We start from the raw sequence: 27514 nt of genomic DNA on the forward strand, positions 1-27514 counted from the left end.
TGTAAGTAACCGAGGCCAAGTTTTGATAGCATCTCAGAATTTATTGTTCAAGGAAAATAATATAGACTGAGCTGTATGGTAACTTTGGGATCATATATACTTTTTTAAAAATTTTATTCAAATCCAAGTTAGTTAAAGTAGTGTAATAATGGTTCCAGGAGTAGAATTTAGTATAACACCCAGTACTCATCCCAACAAGGGCCCTCCTTAATACCCATCACCCATTTAGTGCATCCCCCCACCCAAGCCCCGCCTCCCATCAACCCTCAATTCGTTTTTTGTACTTAGAAGTTTCTTATGGTTTGCCTCCCTCTCTGTTGTTGTTTTTTTTTTTAATTTTTTTTAATGTTTATTCATTTTTGACAGAGAGAGGGAGACAGAACGTGAGTGGGGGAGGGGCAGAGAGAGAGAGAGGGAGATCCAGAATCCGAAGCAGGCTCCAGGCCCCAAGCTATCAGCATAGAACCCGACGCGGGGCTCAAACCCATGAACTGTGAGATCATGACCTGAGCCGAATTTAGACGCTTAACCGACTGAGCCACCCAGGCACCCCTCTCTGTTTTCATCTTATTTTTCTTTCCCTTTCCTCTATGTTCATCTGTTCTGTTTCTTAAATTGCACATATGAGTGAAATCATATGATATTTATCTTTCTCTGACTTATTTCGCTTAGCATAATTCATTCTAATTCTATCAATGTTGCTGCAAATTGCAAGATTTCATTCTTTTTGATAGCCAAGTACTATTCCATTGTGTATATATACCACATCTTTTTTATCCATTCTTCAGTCGATGGACATTTAGGCTGTTTCTATAATTTGGCTGTTGTTGATAGGATCATATATACTTTTAAAATGTCAAGGTTTTGGGGCGCCTGGGTGACTCAGTCAGTTGAGCATTTGACTCTTGATTTCAGCTCAGGTCATGAGCTCATGGTCATGGGATTGAGCCCCACGTCAGGCTCTGTGCTAGCTGTGGAGCCTGTCTAGGATTCTCTCTCTCCCTCTGCCCCTCTCCCTTGCTTGCATGCACCCTCTCTCTCTCTAAAATTAAAAAAAAAAACAAAAACAAAAAAAACCAACTTTTTTTTTTTAACAGGAGAACAAATCTACATCTTTATTTATTTACTTTTCAGTTAGTTTAAATCCTTGAGGGGTACAACGTCACACAGATTCTGTGGCCAATGGCTTTAGTAGGAAGGTTGCTTTGGAATTTGGCACGAACCATGCCACTGTTTCCTGGAGCATGAGTTACTTTTCCTGAGTATTCTGGTTTTGTTCGGTTTGCCACCAGGAGTCACTGTGTTGTTCTTTGCCTTGTACACAGAAGCACATCTCTTGCCTAGATAGAATTCAGTTTCATCTCGAGCATAAACACCTTCAATTTTAAGAAGAGCTGTGTGTTCCCTCTGGTTCTGGAGACCCCGCTTATAGCCAGCAAAAATGGCTTTGGACTACAGCCTTCCAGACATACTTGTCATTTTCAGGAGTCCTGTTCCCAGCAGGCCTCCACAGGTTCCAAGATAGTAGAAGGAGCAAAAAAATAATAATAATAAAAAAATAAAAAAATAATTAAAAGAAAATGTCAAGCTTTTGAAAAGTTTTGAAGAAACAAAATACTGTATATTTTTCAACATTTCCCCTACACCTCACTTCACCTCATCTCAGATTCCCAAGTATATATCTGGATTCAACTTCACAGATTAAAGTTTATTCTAAGAAGCCTAATTGGATTATATAGCAGGACTCAACTGTATGTCACTATTATTAATTTCTCACTGAATTACATCCTTGATAATGTGTATATCATAAGCGTGTCAGGGGGAGAAACTCATATACTTCCTGGGCTATGTTTCAAGCCCCACAGTATGTAGCAGGCCTGTGCTATTCTATAATATTTATACACATAAAACCACTCACTGCTATAAATCTGATATTGTCTGATTGATTATCATTGCTTCCAGCATTTTCACTGTTCTGCTATTGGACACATACACATCCCTTTATTCTGAAGTGTAGGTAATGGTCTCTCTGTCTTAAAAATAAATTTAAAAAAAATTTTTTAAAAAGGGTGCCTGAGTGGCTCAGTTGGTTGAGTGTCCAACTTCAGCTCAGGTCATGATCTCACAGTTCGTGAGGTCGAGCCTCACGTAGGGTGTGCTGACAGCTCAGAGCCTGGAGCCTGCTTCGGATTCTGTGTCTCACTCTCTCTCTCTGCCCCATCCCCACTCATGCTCTGTCTCTCTCTGTCTTAAAAAAAACATTTGGGGCGCCTGGGTGGCTCAGTCGGTTGGGCGTCCGACTTCGGCTCAGGTCATGATCTTGCGGTCCGTAAGTTCGAGCCCCGCGTCGGGCTCTGGGCTGATGGCTCAGAGCCTGGATCCTGCTTCAGATTCTGTGTCTCCCTCTCTCTCTGCCCCTCCCCCGTTCATGCTCTGTCTCTCTCTGTCTCAAAAATAAATAAACATTAAAAATTTAAAAAAAAAAATTTAAAGTGTAGGTAGGAGGTTACCTATACACACACACATATATATATACACATACATACATACATACATACATACACAGGCAGTATCCATACAGGTAGATAAGGTTCTCAGCTAATGGTGAAAGGAACTTCTGTATTCCTCAGTCTTAAGACATAGAAAGTATCACCATGCTGTAAGTCACCAGCTCCCACAATGGGTATGAATATTACAACTTCTCAGTTTCCCTTTTTAAGAGTCCAACATCATTACCTGGTATCACTGTTCAGCATAGCCCAGGGTTCAGTAGAATTCTTCATAGCACTCCTTCTTGTGGAGGGTCTAAATAAAGTGACATCTGTCATAACGGGTGTCTAGTTTCCCAGTTCTCTAGAACGGGGTGTTTAAATTCTTGGGAGTTATTTGTGTTCCACATTACTTACATTGCTTCTGGATCCTTCCTTTCATGTGCTAATAGCTCAGAAAGTTTGCTAACCTCATATGTCATTCTTTGTGCTACAGGGCTTGATCACTTCCATGTCCTCTGATCCTCATCTGTTCTTACACATATCTTGGGGGATAATCCAAACTTTGTCCTCTGAATTCAGCCCTATTATCCACGTATTATCTGTATTACTGGAGCGTTCAGGTAAACCCAAGCCAACAAAATTCTATATGGCTTTCATGTGCTTATTCCAAAAAGATGGCACAGAATAGTTCAAAGGGTCTCCAATTGTCATATGTCAGAATCACTTATGAAGGTTAAACTAGAAGGGTCTAGAACTCCATGTCCAGACAGACTGACATGGTGTCTGGTCATCTGCAGTTTCAACCAGTTTACCAGCGAGCATTTCTGTTGGGTGTTGCAGCAAATATTAGCTCTGAGAAGCCTTTTCTGTTTTGTATGGACACTATTTGCACAGACACTTGCATGGACCAAGCAAACTCTCTTCTTTCTTTCCTTCCTCCCTCCTTCCCTCCCTCCCTAGTGACCTACCTACATCTGACTTGCATTTATGAGCACCATGCCAGTGCTGAGAGCAGGCAGAGAAGAGGCATGCGGTTGCTTTCTACTCAAGGAGTTCTTAGTTTATATCTCTTCACTTGACTTTGCAGTTCTCAACTGTTTTACCCACTCATATTCTGACCTGAAGAAGTATGTATCCATTTTGCATCAACTCAGAGCTTCTGGAAAGAAACCTTCCCAGAGTTTTTGTCATGGCTCTTGACACCAGCCCTGTCGCAATGGAATCTTTTTTTTTTTTTTAATTTTTATTTATTTTCAGAGAGAGAGAGACAGAGAATGAACGAGGGATGGGCAGAGAGAGAGGGAGATAGAGAATCCCAGGCAGGCTCTGTGCTGTCAGACACAGGGCTCGAACTCACAGGCCGTGAGATCACGACCTAAACTTAACCGACTGAGTCACCCAGGCACTCCTCAAGGGAATCTTTCTAAGGTTCAGAATATTAAGAAATTTATTTCTTACCAGCTTACAGTAAATTTGCATAGGTTTTTAATTGTAAATGTTTCATCCTGTCAATTTGTTTGGACTTAGCTGCTACCATCTTTCACCAAATTAGTTTGAGATCCTTTTGTAAGATTAGCTGACGTATTTTGGAAGTGATACGTAAACCTAATTCACATGCTATGTCTCACATTTTTATTTCTTTCACAGATATTTCAAAAGCTCAACCAATACTCTTTTCTCCACTCTTATTTCTCAATTCTTCTGCATTCCTTGCCACAGAATGTACCTATTGCTTTTGCTAAAATTGTTCCAATTTCTGTTGGAATACTTCCCGACAGAGTTGGCCTTGGAGATTGGCTAGGTTTCTCAGTGTGCCCTTCCAGGATGGCCAGGACAGATCTGATGTGTTTTGAATCTCTGCTTAAGGTGATTTGATGTTAGGAAATGGCTCTGGCAAGACAGGCTTCACTCCAGACTCCCTTGTGAGGTTTACCATATAAACAGCTTTGTAAATGACCACCTCAAAGCTACATTAGTCATGTAGTAAGTCACTAAGACTTCAAGGTGTCTGCCACTTAAAAATGGGCTCTTTTTCAGAAACATAATCTGACTGGGAAAAGATATCTTCCAGCTTCAAGACTTTTAGGCTGTTCAGCTGAGGTTACCTTTTCAGGCTAAGAGGGTACAGTATAGGCCAGGAGCCTTCTGGAGCAGGGACAGGAGTCTTCAGGGGCTCCACTCTTCCTTCTAGATTGCCTAAAGGCAAACACAGTCACTCCCAAGTCAGAACGATTTGAGTTAACGATCAGGAGGAACTTTCTTATAATGTTGTCTTTGGTTGTCTCTTAGACTGAGCACTCCACGTTTTTTTTGGTTCTGGAGGAAGGGTGCAGACAAAATGGCTTCCAAAAGGATTTGCTATCCCAGGGTTTCTGTGACTCTCGAAGCAAGAAGGAGGGTTGGAAGTGGGGAGAGGGTGGAGTGTATGCATGTGTATTGGGCAGGGTTGAGAGGGTGTCCTGATGCCTCTTTTTACCCCAGTTTTGGATGTCCATCGTGGCCACCACTATGCCCATACCCTGTGGAGGCTTCATGCCTGTGTTTGTGCTAGGTAAGTTCTGGTGGGAAGCCTGGGATCTTACTGAGAGCTGCAATCTAGGGTACTGGGAAATCAAGGAAAGGTCTGGATGCTTGGGGCTTATGTTTGGTCTTAGTGCCCAAGCAGGGATTGGCTCTGAAAATATAGAGGATCTGGAACTTGGATCTTTCAATACCTTCGTTCCTTTTGTCTTTCCTCTAGGAGCTGCATTTGGAAGACTGGTGGGAGAGATCATGGCCATGCTATTCCCTGACGGTATCCTATTCGATGACATCATCTACAAGATCCTACCCGGCGGCTATGCAGTAATTGGTGAGACACATTCTACCCTCCGGAACCCCTAATAGCCACACTCAAACTCTCCCATGACATCTTTATTCCAGGCTCCACAATGAGGTTTTAATTTTATGCTATTTGATTCAACTTTTGTTCAAATAATCAGCCCTTGGCTCTGACTCTCATTAGCTCTTATTGAACATCTTTGAGCCTTAGTTTCTTTATGTAGAAAAGGGATTATTATGGGGATTAAACAAGATAAGAAGGAAAGCACCTAGGATCGTGTCTGAATGTTTGGTGAGGGTTTTTCTTTGCTTCCAAAGAATCAGAGAAACAGCAGTGCAGGTCACTTGCTTGGATACTCCCAACCTGCAGATGTACCAATATTGACGGGACTTAAGAGTACATGACTAAGACCTAAGAAACATGGGCTCTGTGCTCATCCCTGCCACTTGTCACCTGCATGACTATAGAGCAAGTTAGCTACCTTTCTGCACCCCACTTTCTTTTCCCTCACGTGACTTCTGAGATATCTCACGGTCCTAACATTCTGATAATCTGTGATAATCCAACTGAAACCATCCAACTGAAACCATGTCTAACACAGAAGCCAGTGTAATCCTCAAAATTAGTATGCCTCCTCCCTCCTATGTTCTTCACCAAAATCCCATAACATCTAAGGCCATGCCTCCCTTAAATATAGAAGCCTTAACCGGCTTTACATTGCATATGGCGACCTTACTCCCCAATCACAGTCCTTTACAAAAGCCTCTTTCATCAGTAAGAGTCATCTGCTCTTATTCCCCATCAAGTAAGCTGTACACCCAACATGGGGCTTGAACTCACCACCCCGAGATCAAGAATTGCACGCTCTACTGACTGTGCCCCTCTCTTTTGTAAATTTTTCTTGTTCTCTTTCCATGTATACCTTCTAGCAACTATTTCTGTTGATGGGAAAACATAACTAAAAACAAATAAGACAGATTCTGTTTTCAAAGCGTTCACAGAATCATAACATTGTAGGTCTGCAAGGGCCTTACAACTTATTCAATACCTCATTTACCTCAGAGATAAGAATATGGGATTCCAGCAGCATCAAGTTCTGTTCTCACAGTTGAGAAACTGTAGAACCAGGATCTGACACAGGTGTCATGTTCCAAGTCCACAGCCTGAATCCTGGGTTTGACCCTCTTCATTCATAAATTGTTGACATCAAAACCTGAGGCCCAAAGTAAAATGCTATCACTGGGTTTTAAAATGCTCAGTTAAGAACAGTCCAAACTTCTGGGGCGCCTGGGTGGCTCAGTCGGTAGAGCATGTGACTCTTGATCTCAGGGTTGTGAGTTCAAGCTCCACACTGGGTGTAGAGACTACTTCAAAACAAAACAAAACAAAACAAAACAAAACAGAATGATCCAAACTTTCTAAAGCAAGGAATAGATAGGACATCACTGTCTTCATTTTATAAGTGAAAATCCGGGCACACACAATGATTTTGCAAATTGCCAAAGGACATCGAGTAAGATTAATGGTTTTCTAATACTTGAGCATTCTCACCACTACTCTTGACAGATGATTATGTCAGGAGTGTTGGTACTGACTGGGGTCATGTCTCCCCATTCTACATCACTCCCATGGCATCCTCATGTGCCCTCCATGCCAGGAATGGCAACCCTAACCCACCGCTTCCTGTGTGTCATTCTAGGGGCAGCAGCGCTGACTGGCGCAGTGTCCCATACGGTCTCCACAGCTGTGATTTGCTTCGAGTTAACGGGTCAGATCGCCCACATCCTCCCCATGATGGTGGCTGTCATCTTGGCCAACATGGTGGCTCAGAGCCTGCAGCCCTCCCTCTATGACAGCATCATCCAGGTCAAGAAGCTACCCTACTTGCCTGACCTTGGTTGGAACCAGCTCAGGTCAGGGGCACCAGCTGGAATTAGTTCAGACTTGATGGGGTGGGGGTGGGAGGTTCTGAGGTTGAGACCAAGGTTAGGGTCAACATTTGGAAACACTGCTTTTTACTTACTTTTATGTTCCCATGTACTTGATGAATATTATGAGTGATGGAATGCCTGGGATGGCAAAGGAACAAGTGTATGGTGGGGCTAACCCCCATGCTTTCTTCCTCCGTAGCAAATTTACAATCTTTGTTGAGGACATCATGGTGCGTGATGTGAAGTTTGTTTCAGCTGCCTGCACGTATGGGGAATTGCAAACCCTGCTCCAGACCACCACAGTCAAGACTTTACCACTGGTTGATTCGAAAGGTCAGTGGGAAGGAAGGAAACAGACTTCTGAGCTAGCGACCTGAACAAGGGCTCCACAGAGGTGGAAGAGACACTGTAGTGTGGGCTTGTCATTAGGGACCATGCATTTGTGCCACAGCATACCCAGCCTGTGTTCCTTAAGGAACACGATCATCTTTGAGAAGGAAAAATACAGTCCTAACACAAGCGCAAGAAGATAGTTAAAAATCCAATCAGAGAACTATAGCTGATTCTCATTAGTCATTGTAGTTATGTTCTCTAAAGTTGCCATGAACACTGAATTAGGGATATGATACTGAACCATTGCCCTGGAGGAAATACAGGGTTAGGTTCCTCTGGTCACATTTTCTTCGACTAATCAATGCATAAACTTGTTTTATGTGTGTTTCTCTTTAAAGACAGCTTATTTCATGTATATAGTGTTGATTCACTAACTAGAATTCATGGCCGACAGGGCTATAACTCAGGCCTGAACGAAGCTTGCCTAGCACACGGATGTTCTCCATAAGGCCCATCACAGCCTTCTTGCTTGGGGAGGGGGAGGGGTGGGGTGGGGTTTAAGCAGCAAAACCACCAACACAGAACCAACAAAAATGTGAAAATGTGGCATTAAACAGACCATGGAAAGAATGCTCGTTTACAATATGGGAGCTGAAACAAGAAGCAGAGCATCTCTTTTGCAGCTTAGCTGGGAACACGCGCACAGGGAGGCCCCCGGTCATTCGCCGCTCTGTACAGGTCTGTGAATGACGGCGAGGGCACCTTGAGCACTGATCTGGGGGTTACAAATACGCCCCCGTATTTGAGACAGGAGACAAATTTGCAAACAAGGAATCCATGAACACTGAGGCTTAGCCCCTTACGTGGTTCTCTTTGCTACTTCACTAAACGGTAGCTGTTCTTTAGTGCCCGACGTGAGGGGCAGAGGAAACCGTTCTGTATGAAGGAGTGAATGGTTTATCCTTTTTAATGTTTGTTTATTTATTTTGGGGGTGGGGGCAAAGAGAGACAGGGAGAGAGAATCCCAAGTACTCTCTGCACAGTCAGTGCAGAGCCCCGCTCAGGGTTTGATTTCACGAACCGTGAGATCATGACCTGACCCAAAATCAAGAGTCCACACTTGGGGCATCTGGGTGGCTCAGTCGGTTAAACGTCCAACTTTGTCTCAGGTCATGATCTCACAGTTAATGAGTTCAAGCCCCATGTCGGGCTCTTTGCTGACAGCTCAGACCCTGGAGGCTGCTTCGGATTCTGTGTCTCCCTCTCTCTCTCCCTCTGCCCCTCCTCTGCTTGTGCTCTCCCTCTCTCTCCCTCTCTCTCTCCCTCTCTCAAATAAATGAACGTTAAAAAAAAAGTCGACACTTAACCGACTGAGCCACCCAGGCGCTCCGAGGAGTGAATGGTTTAAAGCAGTGATTTCACACACTACTTTATTTCATCATCCTTTGGCATTTAATCCTGCTGTGTATTATTTCTTGTGTAGTTTATATATCTATGTCTCACTAGATTGGGAATTCTTTGAGGGCAGGCACTGTAACTTCTATCCCCTTCAGGCTGTCTCCCTGTAGGTATTTACTAGATATTAAATCAATACTCGCCTAGTGCTTGAATTAGTGTAATTAAGAAGAATCATGTACGGCCATTTGGAGCCATTAAATTTGTTAGTTCCTGATTTCAGATAATCAGAGTATCCAAATTGTTCAGGTTAGACTCATTTTAATATTTTCCCCAAATCCCAAATACTTTTTAAGTCGCCTCTAAAGCAGTGGCTTTTCATTGGAGTCTGGGTACAGCCAATGAGATACAAGGTTTTCATAATAATGACAAAGACTTAATGGTAAGATTTATCTAATAACACTGCTGCAATTTTATGGGCTTACAACTTAATGAAAAGGTTCATTATGGTAGCAGAAATTTCCGTATATGAAACACCTTCCCAGGAAAAGTAGGCGTTTTGTTTATATCCTAGAAGGACCCAGAGTCTTTAAGTGATTAAGCATCAGATATCCTTGTACACTTCTTTCAAAGTATATTCACATCTCAGCCTATATAAGTGGATTTTAAAGAGTTTTGGTGGTTTTTTTTTTTTTTTTGAGACAGGGTTGATTAGCTATTTTGATGCCAAGTTCACCTATTTACAAACAGCCTGTATAAGGAAGGGCTGCATTCAAATAAGTACAAATTAGCACTAAGTAGGATAGTATCAATTGGGTCTCTAAGTGCTGAATGAGTGAAATAAAAGGGATTGGGTGAGGTCAGTCCTGGCAGATGTTTGAAATGAGTTTTCAGAAAGAGAGGGTAAAAGTTGGGAAATGAAGCAGGGGTGCTGGGCTTCTGTCCCGGACTGGATCCTGCGGAGCCGGGAGTGGAAAGAGCGGGCCCTCAGGCTGTGCTCCGCTCTCCCCCAGATTCAATGATCCTGCTGGGCTCCGTGGAGCGGTCAGAGCTGCAATCCCTCCTGCAGCGCCACCTGTGCCCTGAGCGGAGGCTGCGGGCAGCCCAGGACATGGCCAGGAAGCTGTCTGAGCTGCCTTATGATGGAAAGGCGCGGCCTGCTGGCAGGGGGCACCAAGGCATCCCATCCGAGGGCCGGAGGGAGTCCTTTGCCTTTGTGGATGAGGATGAAGAGGAGGACCTCTCTGGGAAGCCCGAGGTGACCAGGGAGGGGTGGGGCTGGGGGAGCTGGATAGATTGGGGCAGAGGACAGAGAGGACATGCTGATCACTGAGAAGGTCAAAGAGACCAGTGTCCCTGGGGGCCAGGGGCTGAAGGAGATAAGGTTGCAGGTGATGGTACCAATGAGAACCCAAAGAGACACAGGAATTCTGAAAGGGGAGAAAGAATAGAGGTCGAGAGATTTCCCAGGACACCAGCTGATAAGGGGAGGAAAGTGCTAGGCAGCCTCTTCCCCAGGACTGAGAACTTTTACTGTTCCTTACAGCTGCCTCCTCTCCCCGCTCCTCGCTCCTTTCCTGCTGCTCCATTGTCCCCAGAAGAGCCCAATGGGCCCCTGCCCAGCCACAAACAGCAGCCAGAAGCCCCGGAGCCCGCAGGTGAAGATTCTCCCAGCATGCACCCGCATTCATGCCTGTGGCTTCTCTCTGGGCTCTTCAACCTAACAGCTGCTACTATAAGGAGGGGGGTGGGGGGAAGGGATTCCTATTCATTGAGTCTCCATATTACCATCCCAGGGAAGGGCAAGAGCTGATTTAGGAGGGTAGGAGAGAGGGTGTCCATGGAGGTGACGCATCCGGGAAGTACACACCTTGTTTGGCAAAGTGTCAGGGGTCCCTCAGAGCCTCCCCAGCCGGCCGTTTCCTCCTAGGACAGATACCGCTCTGTTTCCGTTTCCATCCACCTGCCACTCCCCTCAGGTCAAAGACCCTCTGTCTTCCGGTCCCTGCTGCGCTGCTTACTGGGCAGACCTCGCCCCACGAAGAAGAAAACAACCCAGGTGAGAGCAGATGTGTCGCGGAGGGTGGACAGGGAAAGGGGCGTGCCTCTGCGAACTGAGACATCCATGGTCCGCAAGGCAGAAGTGAGAAGGCCCCACCATGGAGAAGGTTCATATGGAAGGAACCATGACTAGGAAGGCAAGCATCTGTGGCCCTGGCCTGTGAGAGATGGCTAATGGCCAAAGGAACCATAACTGCCATGAAAAGGGAAAGAACTTGGACCTATGTCTTTCTTCTCTAGGAGTCAACGGATTTGGTGGACACCATGTCACCTGAAGAGGTAAGAGAAACAGGAACAACCTGGGGTGGACTGTTCTGCCAAATGGAGACACTGTTCCCTTTCTTCATTATGTTGTTGTAAGAATAAGATGCGAGTCTAGGCCAGAAAGCATTGTGCGAGGTTGGGAATGAGATACGACTATGGAGGGAGGGCTGGGCACATCGCTCAGAGGTAGCTGTTCTCAGAGGGATCAGAAGAGGGAAATTTTGAGCCTCCAGGCATGGATGGGACCGTAGTGCTCAGATGAGTCTTAGATCTTATAACATTTAGACATTCGGGATATTGTGGACCAGGCAGAGACTGTGTAGGAAGCATGAGCTTCACCTGAAGTAAAATGGCAGGCAGCCAGCAGTTACACATTCCAATGCAGAACAGCATGGAAGCTAAAATGGTCCGTGCCTGCTGGAGGTTACGATGCTGGATTGGTCAGGGTCCCGAGACAATGGACTACAAGAAAATGCCAGTAAACTAGATTGGAAAGAACCAAAAACCTAGGGCAGATATTGACAGCAGTGCCCCACTGGGACAAACACCTATTTCCTAAAAAAGGTAGTTATTGAGTCCATGGGAGAGAAAATCCGGCCCTGAATAAGCCTGGCTGTGTGGAGTGGACAGACGGGGAGCAATGATCTGGAGGAGAAAGCTGAGCAGTACCAGTCCAAACAGACCCTGGGGTTGCAGAGACACAACAGGGTCCATTAGCAGCCATTCCATTTAGCAAAAGAATGCAGGCCCACCATGGAACTGAAAAGGTAGAGTTTTTTAAAAGTAGGTAGATGACAACCATAATGGATATTATTTTAAAATAAGCGTCTTTTTTTTATAAAGTTTATTTATTTTGAGGTGGGGGAGGGGCAAAGAGAGAATCCCAAGCGGGCTCTGAGCTGTTAGTGCAGAGCCTGACATAGAGTTCAATCTCACGAACCATAAGATCATGACCTGAGCCGAAATCAAGAGCTGGAACGCTTTAATCGACGAGCCACTCGGGCACCCCTAAAAGAAACATCTTCTTGGTTGTCCAGACTATATGGGGGAGGGCATGGGACATCACAAGAGAGGAGGGAAGTCTGTCCCTTCTCTCCTTGTCACCCCTCAAAACACACACCCTTCTGATCAATGCCTTATGGACAAATGGAATAGATGAGCACAGAGGAGAGAACAGCTACAGCTTTTGCCCCCAGGCAGGAGTCAGATGGGTCATGACAGTGGTTGAGGAGGGTTTCGCTGGAGTTCAAAACCAATAATAATACTCTTCTAAAAAGTACCCCAGAGGGAAAGCTAGCTAGTTGATCAGTGGGGCTATTTAATGACCACTGGAAATAAAGTGCCACCAGGAAGCATGTATTTTTAGCTTATGTCTTTCCCAAAAAAGACTTTAGGGATGTAAACTCCCACATGACCCACTGGGCCATTCTAGGAGGATAAGATCCATAGGAGTAAAAATTCAGGATATTCTGAACATGGTTTTCGGATAAGATCAAGAAGGCACTCTTGGCAATATCAAGGTGACACCTTCGGAAAGAGCGGAAGAATTCACTAACAGGTCACCAGAGGTCATGTTTATCTGCTCCTCTGTTAGGAGTACACACAGTTAGAGCCCCAGTTTGTTACCTTTATAAGTAGTGGGACCCTAAAGCAGAGATCCCCTGCCCCTTGGACACAAGCTGGGGGTTCCTGGAACTTGATCAGCAGTCAAGGTCGGAAGCACTGCTCTACCTCTGTGTCGTCTTGGGCAGGCAACTTATGCACCCTTTTCCTCTATCTCCTCATCTGTAAAATGGAGGTAATGATAGGTCGTTGGAGAGGATTCAGTGAGTGAAGACACATAAAGCCACCCGAATGATGCTTGGCACAGAGGGAGTGCTTGGTGCATGTATGCTGGAAATGGTTCTGTTACTGTTGTTGTTCCTTAAGGGAAGACAAGAATGGAACCAGGGAAGGCAGGAAATGGTCGTAGAAAGATCCAGGAGGACAGGATCAACCAAACCAGGGTTGGCAAGGGCCCTACAAATAAATCATGTCTCCAGCACACCTGCTAAGTGGTCATCCATCCTGTGCTGTGAGGACCAGCCAAACCCTGTGTGAACCTCCCGTCAGGAAAGGGGGGGCCTGGAGGAGGTGTGGTTGCGGTCCAGAACAACCAGGAAGGGACAGATGGAGAGCACACCAGCCTGGACCATACACCCGCCACGAGAACCGGGACATGGCCTTCAGAGACCTTCTCCGGAGCTTGAGACATGGGGACTTGGACAAACAGAAAAATAAAGGAGCACAGCGATCGGAAGGTGCTGACTGAGAAGAGATTTCAGGAAATTTTAGATTCCATTATAAAAGTCAGAGCTCTCCTGGATCACTTGGGGATTTGGGTGCGCGTATCTAAATCAAGAGGAGATTAGGACCTTCGTGCCTTAATGCTTCTGTGATAGACAAAACAAAACAAAAATGGTTTGACTCCAGCCAGTCACATCGGGTGCCATGTGAGTTGGTATAGCTCTTCTTCACGCCCAACAAACAGTCCCCGCAATCTGGAAGACACGAATGTGCTGGTTTCTGCCCAACACGCGGTGGGCAAACGCACGTAACACTCCTAGGAGTTTACGTCCAGGGCGCCTGGGGGGGCTCAGTTAGCTGAGCAGCCAACTTCAGCTCAGGTCATGATACCGTGGTTCCTGGGTTCTAGCCCCACACGGGGCTCGCTGCTGTCAGCGCAGAGCGTGCTTCACTTCAGACTCTCTGTTCCGCCTCTCTTTCTGCCTCTCCCCTGCTTGCACTCTGTCTCTCAAAAATAAATAATTAAAAAAAAAAAAAAAAAAAAAAAAGAGTTCTTCATCCCTGTCCTGTAGGCAGAGGTAAGACAAACGCCAGTAAAAGACTGAGCACGATCCATGTCATCTCTGTAAAGGAGGGCTCAGTAATGTGCTATAGGAAATGAAAAACCTGCTCCTGGGAGGTCAGGAGAGCCTGTGCAGGCAGGGTGGGGGCAGTAAGGGGAATCCAAGGGGCGAGAACAGCAAACGCAGGTTTGGGAAGGCACGTCTGGTTTCCCTGAGCAATGGGTATCACAGGAGTGGTGGAAAATAAGACTGGGCAGTTGGGTTGGAAATTACAAATGTATGGGGCACAGGGAGTGGGGAGGGGAGGGGGTAGAGGACAAGAAGACAGAGAGGTGCTCTTCGTGCCTGAGAGACAAGGTGATGTGGGGCCTGATGAGGGAGGAAAGGAGAGGGTGCTGGCCCCTGGTGGGAAGGGAGAAGGGCTAGTATTGGGGGGGGTGTGGTCAGTGACACTCCATTGCGTATTTCAGGGTCTGGGCTGGCTAGGAGGGCTGTTTGGGGCCCGGCTGTAGATCTGAGGCTGAAGGGGGCCCCGTGATACTGAGCGACGGCCCTACTCTGCCCAACAGATTGAGGCCTGGGAGAAGGAGCAGCTGAGCCAGCCGGTGTGTTTTGACTACTGCTGCATTGACCAGTCTCCCTTCCAGCTGGTGGAGCAGACGTCTCTGCACAAGGCGAGTCCTCGCCCACCACCGCTCGGGGCTGCTGCGGGCAGGGGAGGTGTGGGGCGGCCGCGCACTGACCTGCAGCTCTCTTCCTGCAGACGCACACGCTCTTCTCGCTCCTCGGCCTCCACCTTGCTTACGTGACCAGCATGGGGAAGCTCAGGGGCGTGCTCGCGTTGGAGGAGGTAATGACTTGTCCCACTGGAGCAGCAGGAGGAAGAAGGGGCACAGGATAAGAGGGTGGGGAGGGGGTGGCTTGACATCTGGCGGGGTCCCCCAGACTTCCCACTCTGTTTCTCATGCGGAGACTGGAGGGGGTGGGTGGCGCAAGGGGCAGGTGGAGAGGACCGCCCCCAGGGTCTTCGTGGACTGCTTGGGTTTGGGGTGAGGGTTCAGGGCGTGAGTCACAGTTCCATGTGTGTGATCTGTGGGAAAATGGGATGGGGTGGGATGTGGCTGAAGGAGGCCTGAGGGTCACCAGGAAGGGGCCCAGCCAGAGGAGCTGGAGACTCGAGGCCCCGCGGGTGCGCCTCTTCCCCAGGCCCCGTCTCCTGCCTCTCCATGCGTCCTGTTCCTCCTCCTCGTGCGGGTCTGTTCTCTCGCGCCCGTGTCTCTCACCTGCCCCATCTTCGTCCTCTTCCCAACCGTGTACCCTCTTTCCCTCTCCCCGCAGCTGCAGAAGGCCATCGAAGGGCACACCAAGTCCGGGGTGCAGCTCCGCCCGCCCCTTGCCAGCTTCCGGAACACGACGACAGCTCGGAAGAACCCTGGGGGCCCGCCCCCTCCCACGGACACGTGGAGCCTGCCTGAGGACGGAACCAGGGCGGCCGGGGCGGGGGACGGGGCTCCCGCCTCCCCAGAGACCCCCGTGCCCTCCCCCTCCCCGGAGCCCCCTGTCTCAGTGGCTCCAGCCAAGGTGGAGGGCGAGCTGGAGGAGCTGGAGCTGGTGGAGAGTCCCGGGCCGGAAGAGGAGCTGGCTGATATCCTGCAGGGCCCCAGTCTGCGGTCCACCGATGAGGAGGACGAGGACGAACTGATCCTGTGACGCCTCCAGGACCTCCTCCTCAAGACTGTCCAGAGGCCCCGGCCCCAGGCTGGCTTTGTGTGGGAGAGGGTACGTCCTGAGATTGGAGGGATCAAACCGATGTCCTGCCCCCTCCTGGGAATTGTGAAATGGGATAGTGACAGACTTAGAGGAGGGTTCCTTGCAGCAGAGAGTAGCCTTGATCAGTTATTTAGGCCACGTCCCCCCATCCAGACAGGCAGGGGCTTCTAACCCCAGCGGAGGGCCTGATAGTCCGTGGGGTTTCCCGAGTCTCTCTGGTGTGTGGGGTGGGACATACCCTGCGACTTTCAGGCCTCCCCTTATTCTCCAGGAGCCCCCTGATGTTCTTGTCCCAACACCTTCCTGGCTCTGCCTGTGTGTCTGCCAGTCTCCATGGCGGGGACCCACATGACTGTGGCCTGTGGAGGAGATGGGAGGCCCTCGTGGACAGATGGCCCCGGAATATACCCCAGAACAGTCCGCACCCCTCTCTCAGAGCCCCCCACCCCGTTCTCCCACTGGCTCACACCGGCTCCCTGAAAGTTGCCCCCTACTACCTGTCACGAGGCAAGGGTCATCACTAGGGCACTGAAAGGCCGGTCCCATCACCTCCTCCTTTGCCTCAGACTTAAGCAGTGCAATGTGGATAAAGGAGGGGCAGCCTGACAGAGAAAAGTTCTCTGTGGAGGAAGCAGGGTCACTCCTACCTCCTTCAGGCAGAAATCAATCCCATACCAGTTTCCTCACCCTCCAGTTTCCAGGTCACTCCCTGGAAACATACATCCCCCTCCCCAGTGTCGTCACTGATCTGTCCTGCCCAAGGGTCAGGTGTGCCCTCCCGCTGCTGTGGCTGTGGTTCTTCACCCGGCACCAAGGCTCAGGGCAAGGTCACTGGGTCACTCAGACACCAGCCTTTAGACTGGTTCTTTGTGTTCCTCTCCTAGAGGTGGAGAGAGGAGGGTTCAAAGTCAAGATGGCAGATGTCTTTGATGCTTCCCACACTGGGGAAGTCAGATCCGTACCCTCCCCCAATCGGCAACAGGGTGTCTGCTGTTAGCCTGTTTTTCTTATAAGTGGTCTCGGGTGCTCTGAGCCTCCACACCCAAGGCTTTCCTCCCTCCCTCCTTTTATGCCTTGTCTGGTTCTGCAGTTTTACCCCTTTCCGACATTCTCCTCCTTCTCCTCCCCTGTGCCCAGTCTCCGTCACCCCCCAAATAAGACACTCATAGTCAGATGTGCCACCACATTCTGTTTAGTGCCATTGAACACAGCCTGTAGCCCTCTCCAACATCACGTCCCTTCCACCTCCCCAGGCCGAGAGAGAGAGAGAGAGAGAGAGAGAGAGAGAGGGCACAGCCTGGGGAGGGGGTTGGCAGTGGGCATGTGAGCCCGTGCCCATGTGTAAATAATCTATAATATTTATATATATATATTTATATATAATTCTCTCTGTTATATATGTCATAGAATCTCTCTTGGGCCTGGGGTGGGAATGTCACATTAAGAAAACATGCTAAGACTGGCCATAAAAATGAATTATTTCCCAGACCTGGAAGACACAGAATGGGATGTAGAAGTGGGGGCAAAGAGAAGGGCATACACTCATTCACCAAGAGCCCCTCCTCAGCTGAGGGGCAAGAAGGAAGGCGTGGGGGGCAGTGGGGCAGTGGAAGGGGAGGAATGGGAGATTTGGATTTTTCTTTAATAAAGTGATTTGAAAATGAAAGTGCACCCCCCTCCCCCCCAAAGGAAAATCATTGAGCAAGAGCAGTTTCATTCACAAGAATATAAAAACAGCCCTGTTCCAGGACTGTCGTAAAACGTGCTGCACAGCCTTTAACCCCAAAGGAAAAGCAACCCCCCCGCCCCCCCACAGCCTCTTCCTGCACATGCCCCTCCCCTCCCCCTAGAATAGGCTATAAGCAAACCCCATGCACCTGCCCCCAGCACCGGAGAGCAGTTCCTCCCTCCACCAGAGTCCTAAGAGGGTCCCAGGGCAGGTCCTTGGTTCTTCTCCCTCTTCAGAGTGGGAAACGCAGGCCCCCACCTGACCTCTGGTCTGCAAGCCCCCTCCTCGTGCAAAGTCTGCTAGACTCCCTCCCAGTTCCAGCCACTGTTTCAGGGACCATCTGGCTTCCTGGGGGAAGGGAGGGAGGAAGGGAGGACGGGGAGAACGCCGCTTCAGTCCACCTTTCCCGACTCCACAGGCCCTGAGCAAAAAGGAACTGTAATGAACGAACCCGCTGGACTGGATGGCCGCCGCGGTCCGGGCATGGGGGCAGAACATAGGCACGAAGGGGGTGAGGCTAAGAGGGAAAGGTGGTGCGCTGAGACGGCAGGTGGCACAGGCGAGGACACAGGGACTCGCCAGCATGCAAAACCCCGAGGACCCGCGGCAGGAGTCTGGCGTGAGGGCCACGCGAGGCCACTTCCAGAGCTCCCAGCTACTGGTCCTGCCGCCACCTGAGGCAGGTCACATTTTCAAACACGCGAGGGGTCTTCTGTTGAGACAGTTGTAGAAAAGGTGACTTCGCTTACGTGTGCTCACCGTGCCCACTCCTGGGTCCTCCAAAGACCGACCCCAGGAAAACCATTCTCCCCTCCCCTGGAGGACACGGGCCCTTGTTCTTGGCTGCATTTTAGGAGCACAGATGAAAGGGTGAACTCCGTGGGGGTGGGGTCATGGATGGACAGAAACACCCCGACTCGCAGCCTCCTCATTCGAAAGAAATAGAAGTCTGGGGCATGGGGGGGGGGGGTGCAGTTCTGCCCAGGGTCTGGGACGGTGCTCCCTTCCTGGCAGAGGAGAAAGTGGTAGGACCCCTGACAAACTTTGGGTGGGACACAAGGCCTTGGACCCGCAGCCTTCGTCGGGCACGAGGAGAGGCAACAAGGAAGCTCTCAGCTTCTCTCTCCTACCCCTACCCACAGTGTCCCTGTGTCACTGCAGCAGGGAGGGCAGTGTGCCGTCCAGCTCCACAGCTGCAGCGGCCTTTGCTCTACCCCCGGCCCCTGCTGTCAGGATCTCTCACAGAAGTGCCACAGAGAGGTCCCCACCACAGTGGGAACTGGGTGGGGGAGGGAACGCTGTTCCAGGGGCGTATGCCTCACGGTCACCTGTCCTGGAAGGAGGAATACTCCGATTCTCCTCTCTTCCTCCACAGGAGGCCTGGGGAGGGAGGGAGAACACCTGTGAGGCCCTCTTTGGAGTCCTGGGAGCAGCTGAAGAAGGGGCAAAGGAACCATGTGCCCACACTGCTCCTTCACAAACAGCCCACCCCGGCTGGGGCCTGACAGCACCGGCCTCCTCCCTCCACCCCACTCAACCCTGAGTCCCCAAGAAGTTATAAAAATGTAGAAAAGGCAAAGAGAAAAGTGTAAACAGCTCCAGAGAATTAGAGGGTGGGTGGAGGGAGACACAGCCCTCATGCTTCCCCGTTTGGCCAGGACACCTGCATTCTGTGTCACCCCCTCAGGGCCAGGGTTCCCAGAGCAGGAGCCAGAAGAAGGCAGAAAAGGAAGCAAGAGCTGGAGCAGCCAGCCCCGGCCCCAGATCCTTGGCTCCTCCTTCCAGCCACGGGATAGTCAAGGTCCCAGAACAGGCGGCCATGTTTGTTCTTGGTCTCATCAGTGACTTTCTGGGCTGTGGGCAGGCCTTGATGTAAAGAATCGTGTTCGAGTCCCTGTGCATCCCAGCTGCCACACGCACCTCCCCCATGACTCCCGATCTCAGAAGCCAATTTTTCGCCTAGGGCAGATTCTCCACCCTCTAAGGACCTGTGCCTTTCGGTGGCTTCCCCTGTGCCTGTCAAGCCAAACCAATAGCCCCTGAGGTCTGTTCCTCACGGTGGGGATGAGCTGGGGCCACAGCCAGAGAAAACACAGAGTCGGGAAAAGCAAGAGTGACATGGAGAAAGGAGGCATTCCCACAGCCACAGTCAGGGCTCCTGGAAGACGAATCAGAAAGTGAAGAAGTGAGATCCCCATCGACGGCTACAAGCCGCTCTGTGCTCCCGACCTCGGGAGACGCCCTGGAGCTTCATCATCACAGACCCGGAAGCCCGCAGCCAAGCAAAGTTCACGGCCATCTGGTTGCCTGGGCCTCAGTTCCCGGACCTGTGGTTCTACAGCATATGCCTGGATTAAATCCCACCCTGGCTCTCCATTTTCCTGGCGAGGACAGGCAACTCCTGGGTTCCTCGTGGTCTTCTGCCCGGGTCTCAGCTGTACTGCTGGGGGAAGGGAGGGTGTTGTTGCAGCCAGGCCCCTCAGCTGGGAGTGGAAGGCTGGGCGTGGAGTGGGTGGAAGCTAGTTGTTAGCCTCGCCCTCCTCCTCATCAAAGGACTGCACACCTGAGGACGTGACATCAGACACCTTCCGGCTGAGGGCAGTGGCCATCTCAGGGTCTTCTCGTGGGGAAAGTGACTCCAGGTCCCGGCATCCTGCATCCTCTTCCTCCTCGGGGGCCAACGGCCTCTTCTCCTCCTCAGCAGGGCCCCTAGCCAGGTCCACCCCACCGCCCCCCGGAGCCCAGTCAGCGTCCGCCCCCAGCAAAGGTGGAGGCTCCTGAGCAGAGTACCCGGAAGCAGGTTGGGAAGGCCCCATTTCATGCAAGCTAGGCTGTGAGTCATCGAATGCAGGGCCAAGATAGGATCCTGTGGCCGGGGAGGCGATGAGGGACTGGTCACTGGCTTCCCAGGCATCTGACGACCCCAGACAGTACATGCCCTGGGACACATAGGAGTGAGGCCATCCATCCATGGGGGCTTGAGCAAGGGCATCTGTGAAGAGAATCACGGAGGTCGGCAGGGTTACAGAACGTCAAAGGCAGTAACAACAGCACAGAGGATGAGAGGGAGACCGCGGGGAGGAGAGTAGGAAAGCTGAGATGAACAGAAAGTCTCAGAAGAACAGAGAGGAACAGAGGCAGCCTAGATAGCAGAGGAGGCCTCCTCGGCCTGAGAGGAACCATCCCTCACCTTGACTCTCCATCAGCTCCTGGTAGTTGTCACTGTAGTTGCAGCCCAATGGCTCCTGGGCGGAGTTGACGCTCATGTCCTCACCATCCATGGAAGACCAGGCCATGAGTGTGGCCTCGGAGATGGCAAACTGCTCCATGACACCTAGAAGAACAGTGGTTGGCACGAGATACCTCTGGGAACCCTTAGACACATGCAGGGGGTAGAGGGACAGCGAGGCAGCGCCGTTCAACAGAAATATAATGCAAGCCACTTTGGTAATTTAAAATGTTCTAGTAGCCATAGTAAAGACACTTTAAAAGAAACAGATGAAATTAATTGTTATAATATATCTTACTTAACCCAATATATATTAGATTATCTTTCAACACTTAATCCACATAAAAATGATTAATGAGATCGTTTACATTATTTTATTTATACGAGTCTCTGAAATCCAGTGGGTATTTTATACTGACGGTGCATCTCCATTCAGACTGGCCACATTTCAAGTTCTCAGTAGCCACCATGTGGCCAGTGGCTACTGTACTGGACAACACAGACTTTGCATATGACCCAAAATAGGGCAAAACCGCATGAGATTTCCCAGAAGGTCAGATTAAGAATTCCTAGAGTTGGGGCACCTGGATGGCTCAGTTCGTTAAGCAACTGACTCTTGATTTTGGCTCAGGTCATGACTTCACAGTTGTGAGATCAAGCCCCACGTCAGGTTCTGCACTGAGCATGGAACCTGCTTAGGATATTCTGTTTCTCGCCCTCTCTGCTCCACCCCCATTCCTCCTCCTCCCTGCCCCCCCCCCCCCCGCCAAATAAATAAATAAACTTAAAAAAAAAAAAAAAGAATTCCTAGAGTTAAGGGGTCTTCTGGTAAGATATCCAAAGGGATTGAAATGAGGAATTCCCAGAAGTTTATCTTTGGAAGATTTTAAGAATGTTAGCTAGTAGTCAAAGACAGAGGAATCTAAATGAGAGGGTTCAGGTTCAACAGAGAATCCCCGAAGAAGTACCATGGGCTTGTAGGTCCATAGTAGTATTAAGTGGAAAGGTCAAGAGGGGTACCTGGGTGGCTCAGACGGTTGCATGTCCGACTCTTGATTTAGTCTCAAGTCGTTTGTGGGATCGAGCCCCACATCAGGGGCTGCACTGACAGCATGGATTCCTCTTGGGATTCTCCCTTTCCCCCTCCCCCACTCACACATATGTGTGCACTCTCTCTCAAAAATAAAAATAAACATTTAAAAAAAAAGTGGAAAGTTCAAGAAATTGGAAGGAGAAGGGAGGGAGAATAGACTAGGGAGGATGGGTAGACTTGGGAGTCCCCATCCCAGTTAAAGTCCTAAGTTGAAGTTTACATTGCCAGCTGCCCTAAACTACTCCCTACCCACTACATGTTTGGCTCCCCTCCTCATGGAGAGTTCTTCCACCATCCACACCACCAACACCGAGAGCCCTCTCTTCTCTTCTGGATCTCATTTTTCCTACATATCTATGGAGACGTGTTAGAGGGGCTTGGTCACTGTTGTAGGTATGCTATATGCCTGTCTTGTAGCGATACCACTTTCCCGGAAAGAAACCTCTTCTGTATACGACCCTCTCCTCACCCAGGCCCCTTGACCTAGCAGCTGTCACAAGGAATGAGCCAAGTAAGGGAATCCACTACTGCAAGGTGCTGAGGAGCAAAGGCTAGAAGGGATCCCCACAGCCTTCTGTTCTTTTTCCTCAAGAATCATGGGTAGAGGGGGGCCTAAATGGTTCAGTCAGTTGAGCGACGGACTCTTGACTTCGGCTCAGGTCATGATCCCAGGGCTGTGGGATGGAGTCCTGCATCAGACTCCACAGTGCGCATGGGGCTGCTTGGGATTCTCTCTCTCTCCCTCTGCCCCTCTACCCTGCTCTCATCTGCTCCCCACCCCCCTCCTTCTCTCTCAAAAAGAAACAAAAAGAAACAAAAACAAAGAACATGGGTAGAAGGAGAGCCTTTCAGAGTCAGAGGCCCCTGCCTTTCCTTCAGGTACTGACAGTCCTCCCATGTAGAAGAGAAGGCATCCGGAACAGGTGGACCCACAATCCCAGGTAATTCTTCTTAACTTCTGAGATGATAATGAAAATAAGTTTGAAGACCCTTATCCGAATCAATTAAGTCCAAGAGCCTGAAATCAGAGCTGATTGGGAAATTAAGTCTTATGGTCACGATATGGATAGAGCAAGTCCTGCCAGAGGGGATCAGGTTGGAAGGTCAGTCTCTGGCCATCCTGAACACGTGTCTCTTGAGGGTCCCAAGAACAAGTACCTGCTAGGAAGCGTGCCTCCTTCTCGCCATCGCTGAGGTCGGAGTAGGCATCGGTATCCCTGCGCACCGCCTCGTGGCTGTGTTGCGGCTGAATGGCTGGTGCCTTCCCCCAGCCCTGCCACTCAATCATGTGGGCCACCCGGCCTTGCCCCATGGCTGTGGGCTTCGTCACATGGTCCTTCATGCTGCGAGAAATCCCTGAGGGGCCAGACATTCCCCACATCCTCCAGAATATCACAGGATGCCCATACAAGACCCACCCGGTATCCCCACCCGAGTCCCATGGGACTCCGCCCGATGAGGGAAGGGATTCCTTAGGCCTCCATATGAGGGGCAGCCTGGACAGGAGGGCATGAAGGAAAGGGCAAATAGGTCAGGGGTGGGGGTGGGGGTGGGGGTCTTCTTTAGATCCGAAGGAGCAAGGAGATCGAGACCAGGAGTGTGTAGGGATTCTCCTCTCTGGACACATCCCCAGGTCGGGAGTCTCACCTGAGAATGATGATTTGGCCAGGGCCCCAATGCCGTAGGCATTAGAATTTCGCTTAAGCTTCGGCAGAATGGAAGTGGTGTCCTCCATGGAGAGCTGGGATAGAGAATGTGGGAGGAGGGGCAGAGGAGAGTTCACGGTTTCCAGGAGGAAGGAAGGGCCTAAGCCAGGGCAGGTGATAAGGGAACCATTCATTACACCCAGGAGTCCCAAGGAAGCTCATCCCCTAACTGCCCTTGAAAAGCATGGCAGGTCGGTAGGGAACCTAGGACAGCTGTGTTCTGTAGCCAATCTAAGGGAGAATATAAGGGAGAGGAGCTAGAGAAAACCGGGGGGTGGGGTGAACTCACATTGATGCCATCCCAGGAGAAATCAGTTCGGGTTTGCTGTGAGGAGAGAGAAAAGGGAGCGGGGATCACAGGCACTTCCAGAAATGCAAGCAGCCCCCCCCCACCCCCACCCCCAGGGACTTCCAGAAGTGTGTGAAGTAGAGAGGTTTTTTTTCTACCCTCCCCCCCCCCCCCCAGCTTAACATAGGGAATTAGGATCTCAGAGTAGAACATTTGGCCTGTGTTTTGAGGAAAGGAAATGTTCTGTAAAAGTGTCAGTCTGAAGGAGTGTCTGGGATGTTCTCTTGGAATTTAGGAAGATAATTCAAGGATCGGGCAACCGGGCGGCTTTGTTCAGGATGGTCTCTGGGGTCTTCTAAAAGTCCTTTGGTTAGGGGGGCAGCAGGGCACGGGGCCTCACCTCGGTGGACGGCCGGTGGAGGCTGCTCCCGTGCAGCGAGCTGGTGCTGTCCATGTTGATTTGGTCGACATCCTTCAGGCCCTTCCAATCCACTGCAATCACCTCATTCCCTGCAGCGGCCACAGGGTTACTTGCTTGACCTTCAGCCTCCCTAGGTCCCAGCCCACAAGCCCCTCTTGGGTCTCACAATGCTGAGGCCACACAGGGGGCAGCCCCTCCAGACCCCTCCCTTCCCTCCAGCCACTGCTCCGCACGGGCCCTTTTACATCCCTCCTCTCCCCCAAATTTTTGGTAGGGACAAACTGTAAGGTTGAGCCAAAATATTCCCTCTCAGGAAAGTGTTATATGGCCTTATTTGTTGTTGTCAAAACGGAGGGGGTCCGTGGTTGGGTTTTAGCAGGAAAACAGTTCTTTATTCTGTCCTGAGGAATCCTGGAGTGTTTCTAGATGGGAGAGCATGAGAGCTATGATGTTCCTACAATTAAGGGCAGAACTTCTTTAGGGGTGAGCTTCCCTCCAAGTGGGCTTTACGGCTTGTATCTTGGAGTTGGCGAATTTGTCTGACAGGGAGGGGATGTGGTGGGGATAGAGGCAGGAACTGTGTGTGTTCACCAGGAAACGGTGACAGGAGAGGAGGCCAAGAGTGAGGTATGATCGTTTTCCCTCGCGGTTGGGAGGCAAGTGATGGATGGGAGAGGAGCAAAGGGGGTCGGAGGAGGAGACAAGGGAACTTTTTAAAACTGGACCTAAAAGGATAGGCATTCAAGTCAAAGAGAAGGCAAAGACAATGGGAGGGGTGGACAGGGTCTGAGGGCTGACTGGGAAACTGATGGTAATTGTTCAGGTGAGAGCATGTGGCCAAGGCAGACGCTGGCAAGAGGGCAGGGTGGTGCCTCTCCGGGGAGGCAGGCGGGGGAGGAACCGCCTGAGCAGTTGGAAAGGGGCTCAGGGATCAGATGGCTGTGGAATCTGACCTTATAGATCTTTCCTGCACGCGAGTTTTGTGATTCTGAATTTGGGGTTAGGGGCCCAGTCTTGGGAAGGAGTGAAGGGAAGGGAGTCTGGAGCAGGAGGAGGCATTCAGCATGCATCCCCACCGCTAGTGCAGAGGGATTGTGGTTAACGGGTGGGAAGGAGGCAGGACCCCTCCTAGGTGAAGCCCTCTCCCTCAGGGCTACAGGGGAGTGAGGAGATGGGTCAGATCAGGGGCTGTGGCCGGCAGGGAAGAGGAAATGAGCCTCTGGGCGTAGAGAGCAGGAACAGGGCGGACAGAGAGGAGAGCAGGGATGAAGAGGGCAGAGCAAGAGACAGGGGAGGGGGAGGTGGCCTTTGTAGAGGAGGGAGAGCTGAGTCAGAGCCCTGGGGGGGCAGGGAGGGGGAGAGAGAGAACCCTGGGAAGAGGTGAAAGCAGAGGAGGGGGGTATCCATGGAAATAAACCGGGTCTCAGAGAAATCAGGCTTCCGGAGAGTGAGTTTGTTTGTAATAATAATACGAATTATTCTCTCAGCCTGAGGTCACTGGGTCGTGTAGGCGGGAGAAGTGGGGGAAAATTGGGGGTTTGGGGAGAGGGCTGGACTCATTCGTTGAGCCGTGAGCGTGGAGTGGGTGCGTGGGCCGGGGGACAGGGGGGTAGAAGCGAGGCAGAGGCTGAGGGGAGCGAAGACTTAGGAAGCGCCCGTGCCCGCCCCCAGTCCAAGGTAAATAAAGAGACGGCCCCGCCCCGCCAGCCCCCGCCGACAGGTGCAGGTCCGGGCTCCTCGGGCCGGCCCCACCCTCCCGGGAGCCGGCTCCCGACCCCGGTCCGTCCCCCTAAACCCCCGCCTCCTCCCCGCGCCCCCCAGCCCTTCCCTCCAGCCCGGCCCGGCGCGGCCCCATTTTCTCCGGGCGTGGACCCCGTTCCCCTCCCCGAGGCACCGGGCGCATCCCGCCCCCGCCCCGGAGGGAAAAATGCACGTGAACAATGCGAATCGGGGGAGGCAGGAACGACAGAAAAAGGCAACAGAGAAGCAAAGAGGTGGGAGCAAAACACCCAAGCCAGACGGAGGCGGTGGGGAGGGGGGGGGGCGTGAGAAGGACTCCTGCCGGGGCGGAGGCCGGGGGTCCTCGGGAGGGACTGCCCCAGAATTGGAGGGGGAGAGGCGCCGGGGAGGGCAGAGTCGAGGCGGAGGGCCTGGAGGTGGCGGGCGAGGGGACGCGGGAGTAGGGAGAGCGGCCGCGGAGGGAGAGGAGGCCGGTGGAGAGATGATGGAGAGGGACCGCGCCTGGGGGAGGGCGGCGCAGGGAGGCCGGAGGGCGACGAGGGAGCGGAGGAGCGGAGAGGGCGGCCGGCCCCCGGAGGCGCGAGGGGCGAGCGGGCGCGGAGGAGAGCCGAGCGCAGGGAAAGTGCGGGAGCCAGGCCGGGCGGGGCGGGGGGGGCGCCGGGAGCGGTGGGGGAGGGGGGCCGGGGACCGGCGCGGGCCGAGCCCGCCTCCGCCCGCCCCCGCCCCGCCGCGGTACCCACCCACGGTCCGGGAGCCGATGCAGCCCATGGCTCCGGCGCCTCCGTGGCCGGGCGCTCACCGCCGCGGGGCGGGCGCCGGGGGGCAGCACCGGGAGCCGCGCCGCCGCCCCAGCCGCTCTGCAGCGCCGCGGCTGTCTCCGCTCGGCTCCGCTCCCCCCTCCCCTCTCCATCCCTCCCCGCGGCAGCCTCCGTCGCCGCCGCCGCCGCCGCCGCCGCCGCCTGGCTCCCCCGCCCCGGCTCGGCTGGCGGCGGCGGGGAGGGGGCGGCCCGGGGATTGGCTGCGCGTGGCGCCTCCCCGCCCCTGCCCCCGACCCCGCCGCCGCGCGCCCTGCGCACCTCGCGGCGCTCCCCTCCGCCGGCCCTGCCCCCGGCGCGCGCGCGGGGGCTCCTCGCCGACTCCCGGCCGGGCTCGCGCCCCTGGGGGTGCCGGAGACCCGGGGGACGCCCGCCTCGGGTCTCCGGGAGCCGGGGAGAGAACCCCGCTCCTGGAGGATGGATTTCGAGGGCCGCGGTTGGGGATGCCCGGGGAGAAAGGCGGGGCGGTGCAATAAAGCCCGGGTGGAGGGCCGCGGCCGCCAAATTCCGCAAACACTTGTTTTCTTCCCGGGGCGGCAGCTGGCACGCGAGCGCGAGCGCGATAGGATACGGCCA

General features: G+C 51.7%; 2 protein-coding genes and 2 pseudogenes across 5 annotated transcripts in view; 1 reads left to right on the top strand and 3 right to left on the bottom strand.

The window, feature by feature from the left end:
- Positions 1 to 16982, top strand: part of CLCN1 (chloride voltage-gated channel 1) — a 33158-nt gene extending 16176 nt beyond the window's left edge. For 2 of the 3 annotated variants that reach the window (XM_053897336.1, XM_053897335.1), the window contains exons 13-22: positions 4974 to 5043; positions 5233 to 5343; positions 7013 to 7226; positions 7444 to 7577; positions 9986 to 10230; positions 10519 to 10630; positions 10952 to 11031; positions 11274 to 11312; positions 14716 to 14996; positions 15485 to 15598. In XM_053897336.1, coding sequence (XP_053753311.1) covers positions 4974 to 5043; positions 5233 to 5343; positions 7013 to 7226; positions 7444 to 7577; positions 9986 to 10230; positions 10519 to 10630; positions 10952 to 11031; positions 11274 to 11312; positions 14716 to 14955 — 1245 coding nt within the window. In that variant the 3' untranslated portion in view covers positions 14956 to 14996; positions 15485 to 15598. Of the gene's footprint in view, positions 1 to 4973; positions 5044 to 5232; positions 5344 to 7012; positions 7227 to 7443; positions 7578 to 9985; positions 10231 to 10518; positions 10631 to 10951; positions 11032 to 11273; positions 11313 to 14715; positions 14997 to 15484 lie in introns of all 3 variants that reach the window. The other variant, XM_019453056.2, reaches the window with a different exon arrangement.
- Positions 1 to 27514, bottom strand: part of LOC109269190 (olfactory receptor 2F1-like) — a 334098-nt pseudogene that overhangs the window by 192559 nt on the left and 114025 nt on the right.
- LOC109269182 (60S ribosomal protein L35a-like) lies at positions 1088 to 1479 on the bottom strand (annotated as a pseudogene).
- FAM131B (family with sequence similarity 131 member B) lies at positions 17093 to 27221 on the bottom strand. 2 transcript variants are annotated; one of them, XM_053897340.1, is made up of 7 exons: positions 27200 to 27221; positions 24363 to 24472; positions 23963 to 23998; positions 23615 to 23708; positions 23126 to 23323; positions 20836 to 20979; positions 17093 to 20637 (listed from the first exon to the last, which is right to left on the bottom strand). In XM_053897340.1, exons 2-7 carry the CDS (start codon positions 24414 to 24416, stop codon positions 20165 to 20167), a joined length of 999 nt encoding a protein of 332 aa, XP_053753315.1. In that variant the 5' UTR covers positions 24417 to 24472; positions 27200 to 27221; the 3' UTR covers positions 17093 to 20164. The 2 variants fall into 2 exon arrangements, with proteins under 2 accessions (XP_053753315.1, XP_053753314.1); XM_053897339.1 differs by lacking the exon at positions 27200 to 27221 and adding an exon at positions 26864 to 27137.

The sequence above is a fragment of the Panthera pardus genome, unplaced genomic scaffold (assembly GCF_024362965.1).
Source record: "Panthera pardus isolate Hobbes unplaced genomic scaffold, ASM2436296v1 HiC_scaffold_8, whole genome shotgun sequence".
NCBI classification, from domain to species: domain Eukaryota; kingdom Metazoa; phylum Chordata; class Mammalia; order Carnivora; family Felidae; genus Panthera; species Panthera pardus.

What these genes read in the sequence shown, in the direction of transcription:
- FAM131B (XM_053897339.1), bottom strand. Translation starts at nt 26,891, where the DNA reads ATGGGCTGCATCGGCTCCCGGACCGTGG. An exon ending in TCCACCGGCCGTCCACCGAG is followed by an intron (nt 23,999 to 24,362) that starts GTGAGGCCCCGT and finishes CTCTCCTCACAG; the next exon opens with CAAACCCGAACTGATTTCTC. An exon ending in TCTCCTGGGATGGCATCAAT is followed by an intron (nt 23,709 to 23,962) that starts GTGAGTTCACCC and finishes TCTCTATCCCAG; the next exon opens with CTCTCCATGGAGGACACCAC.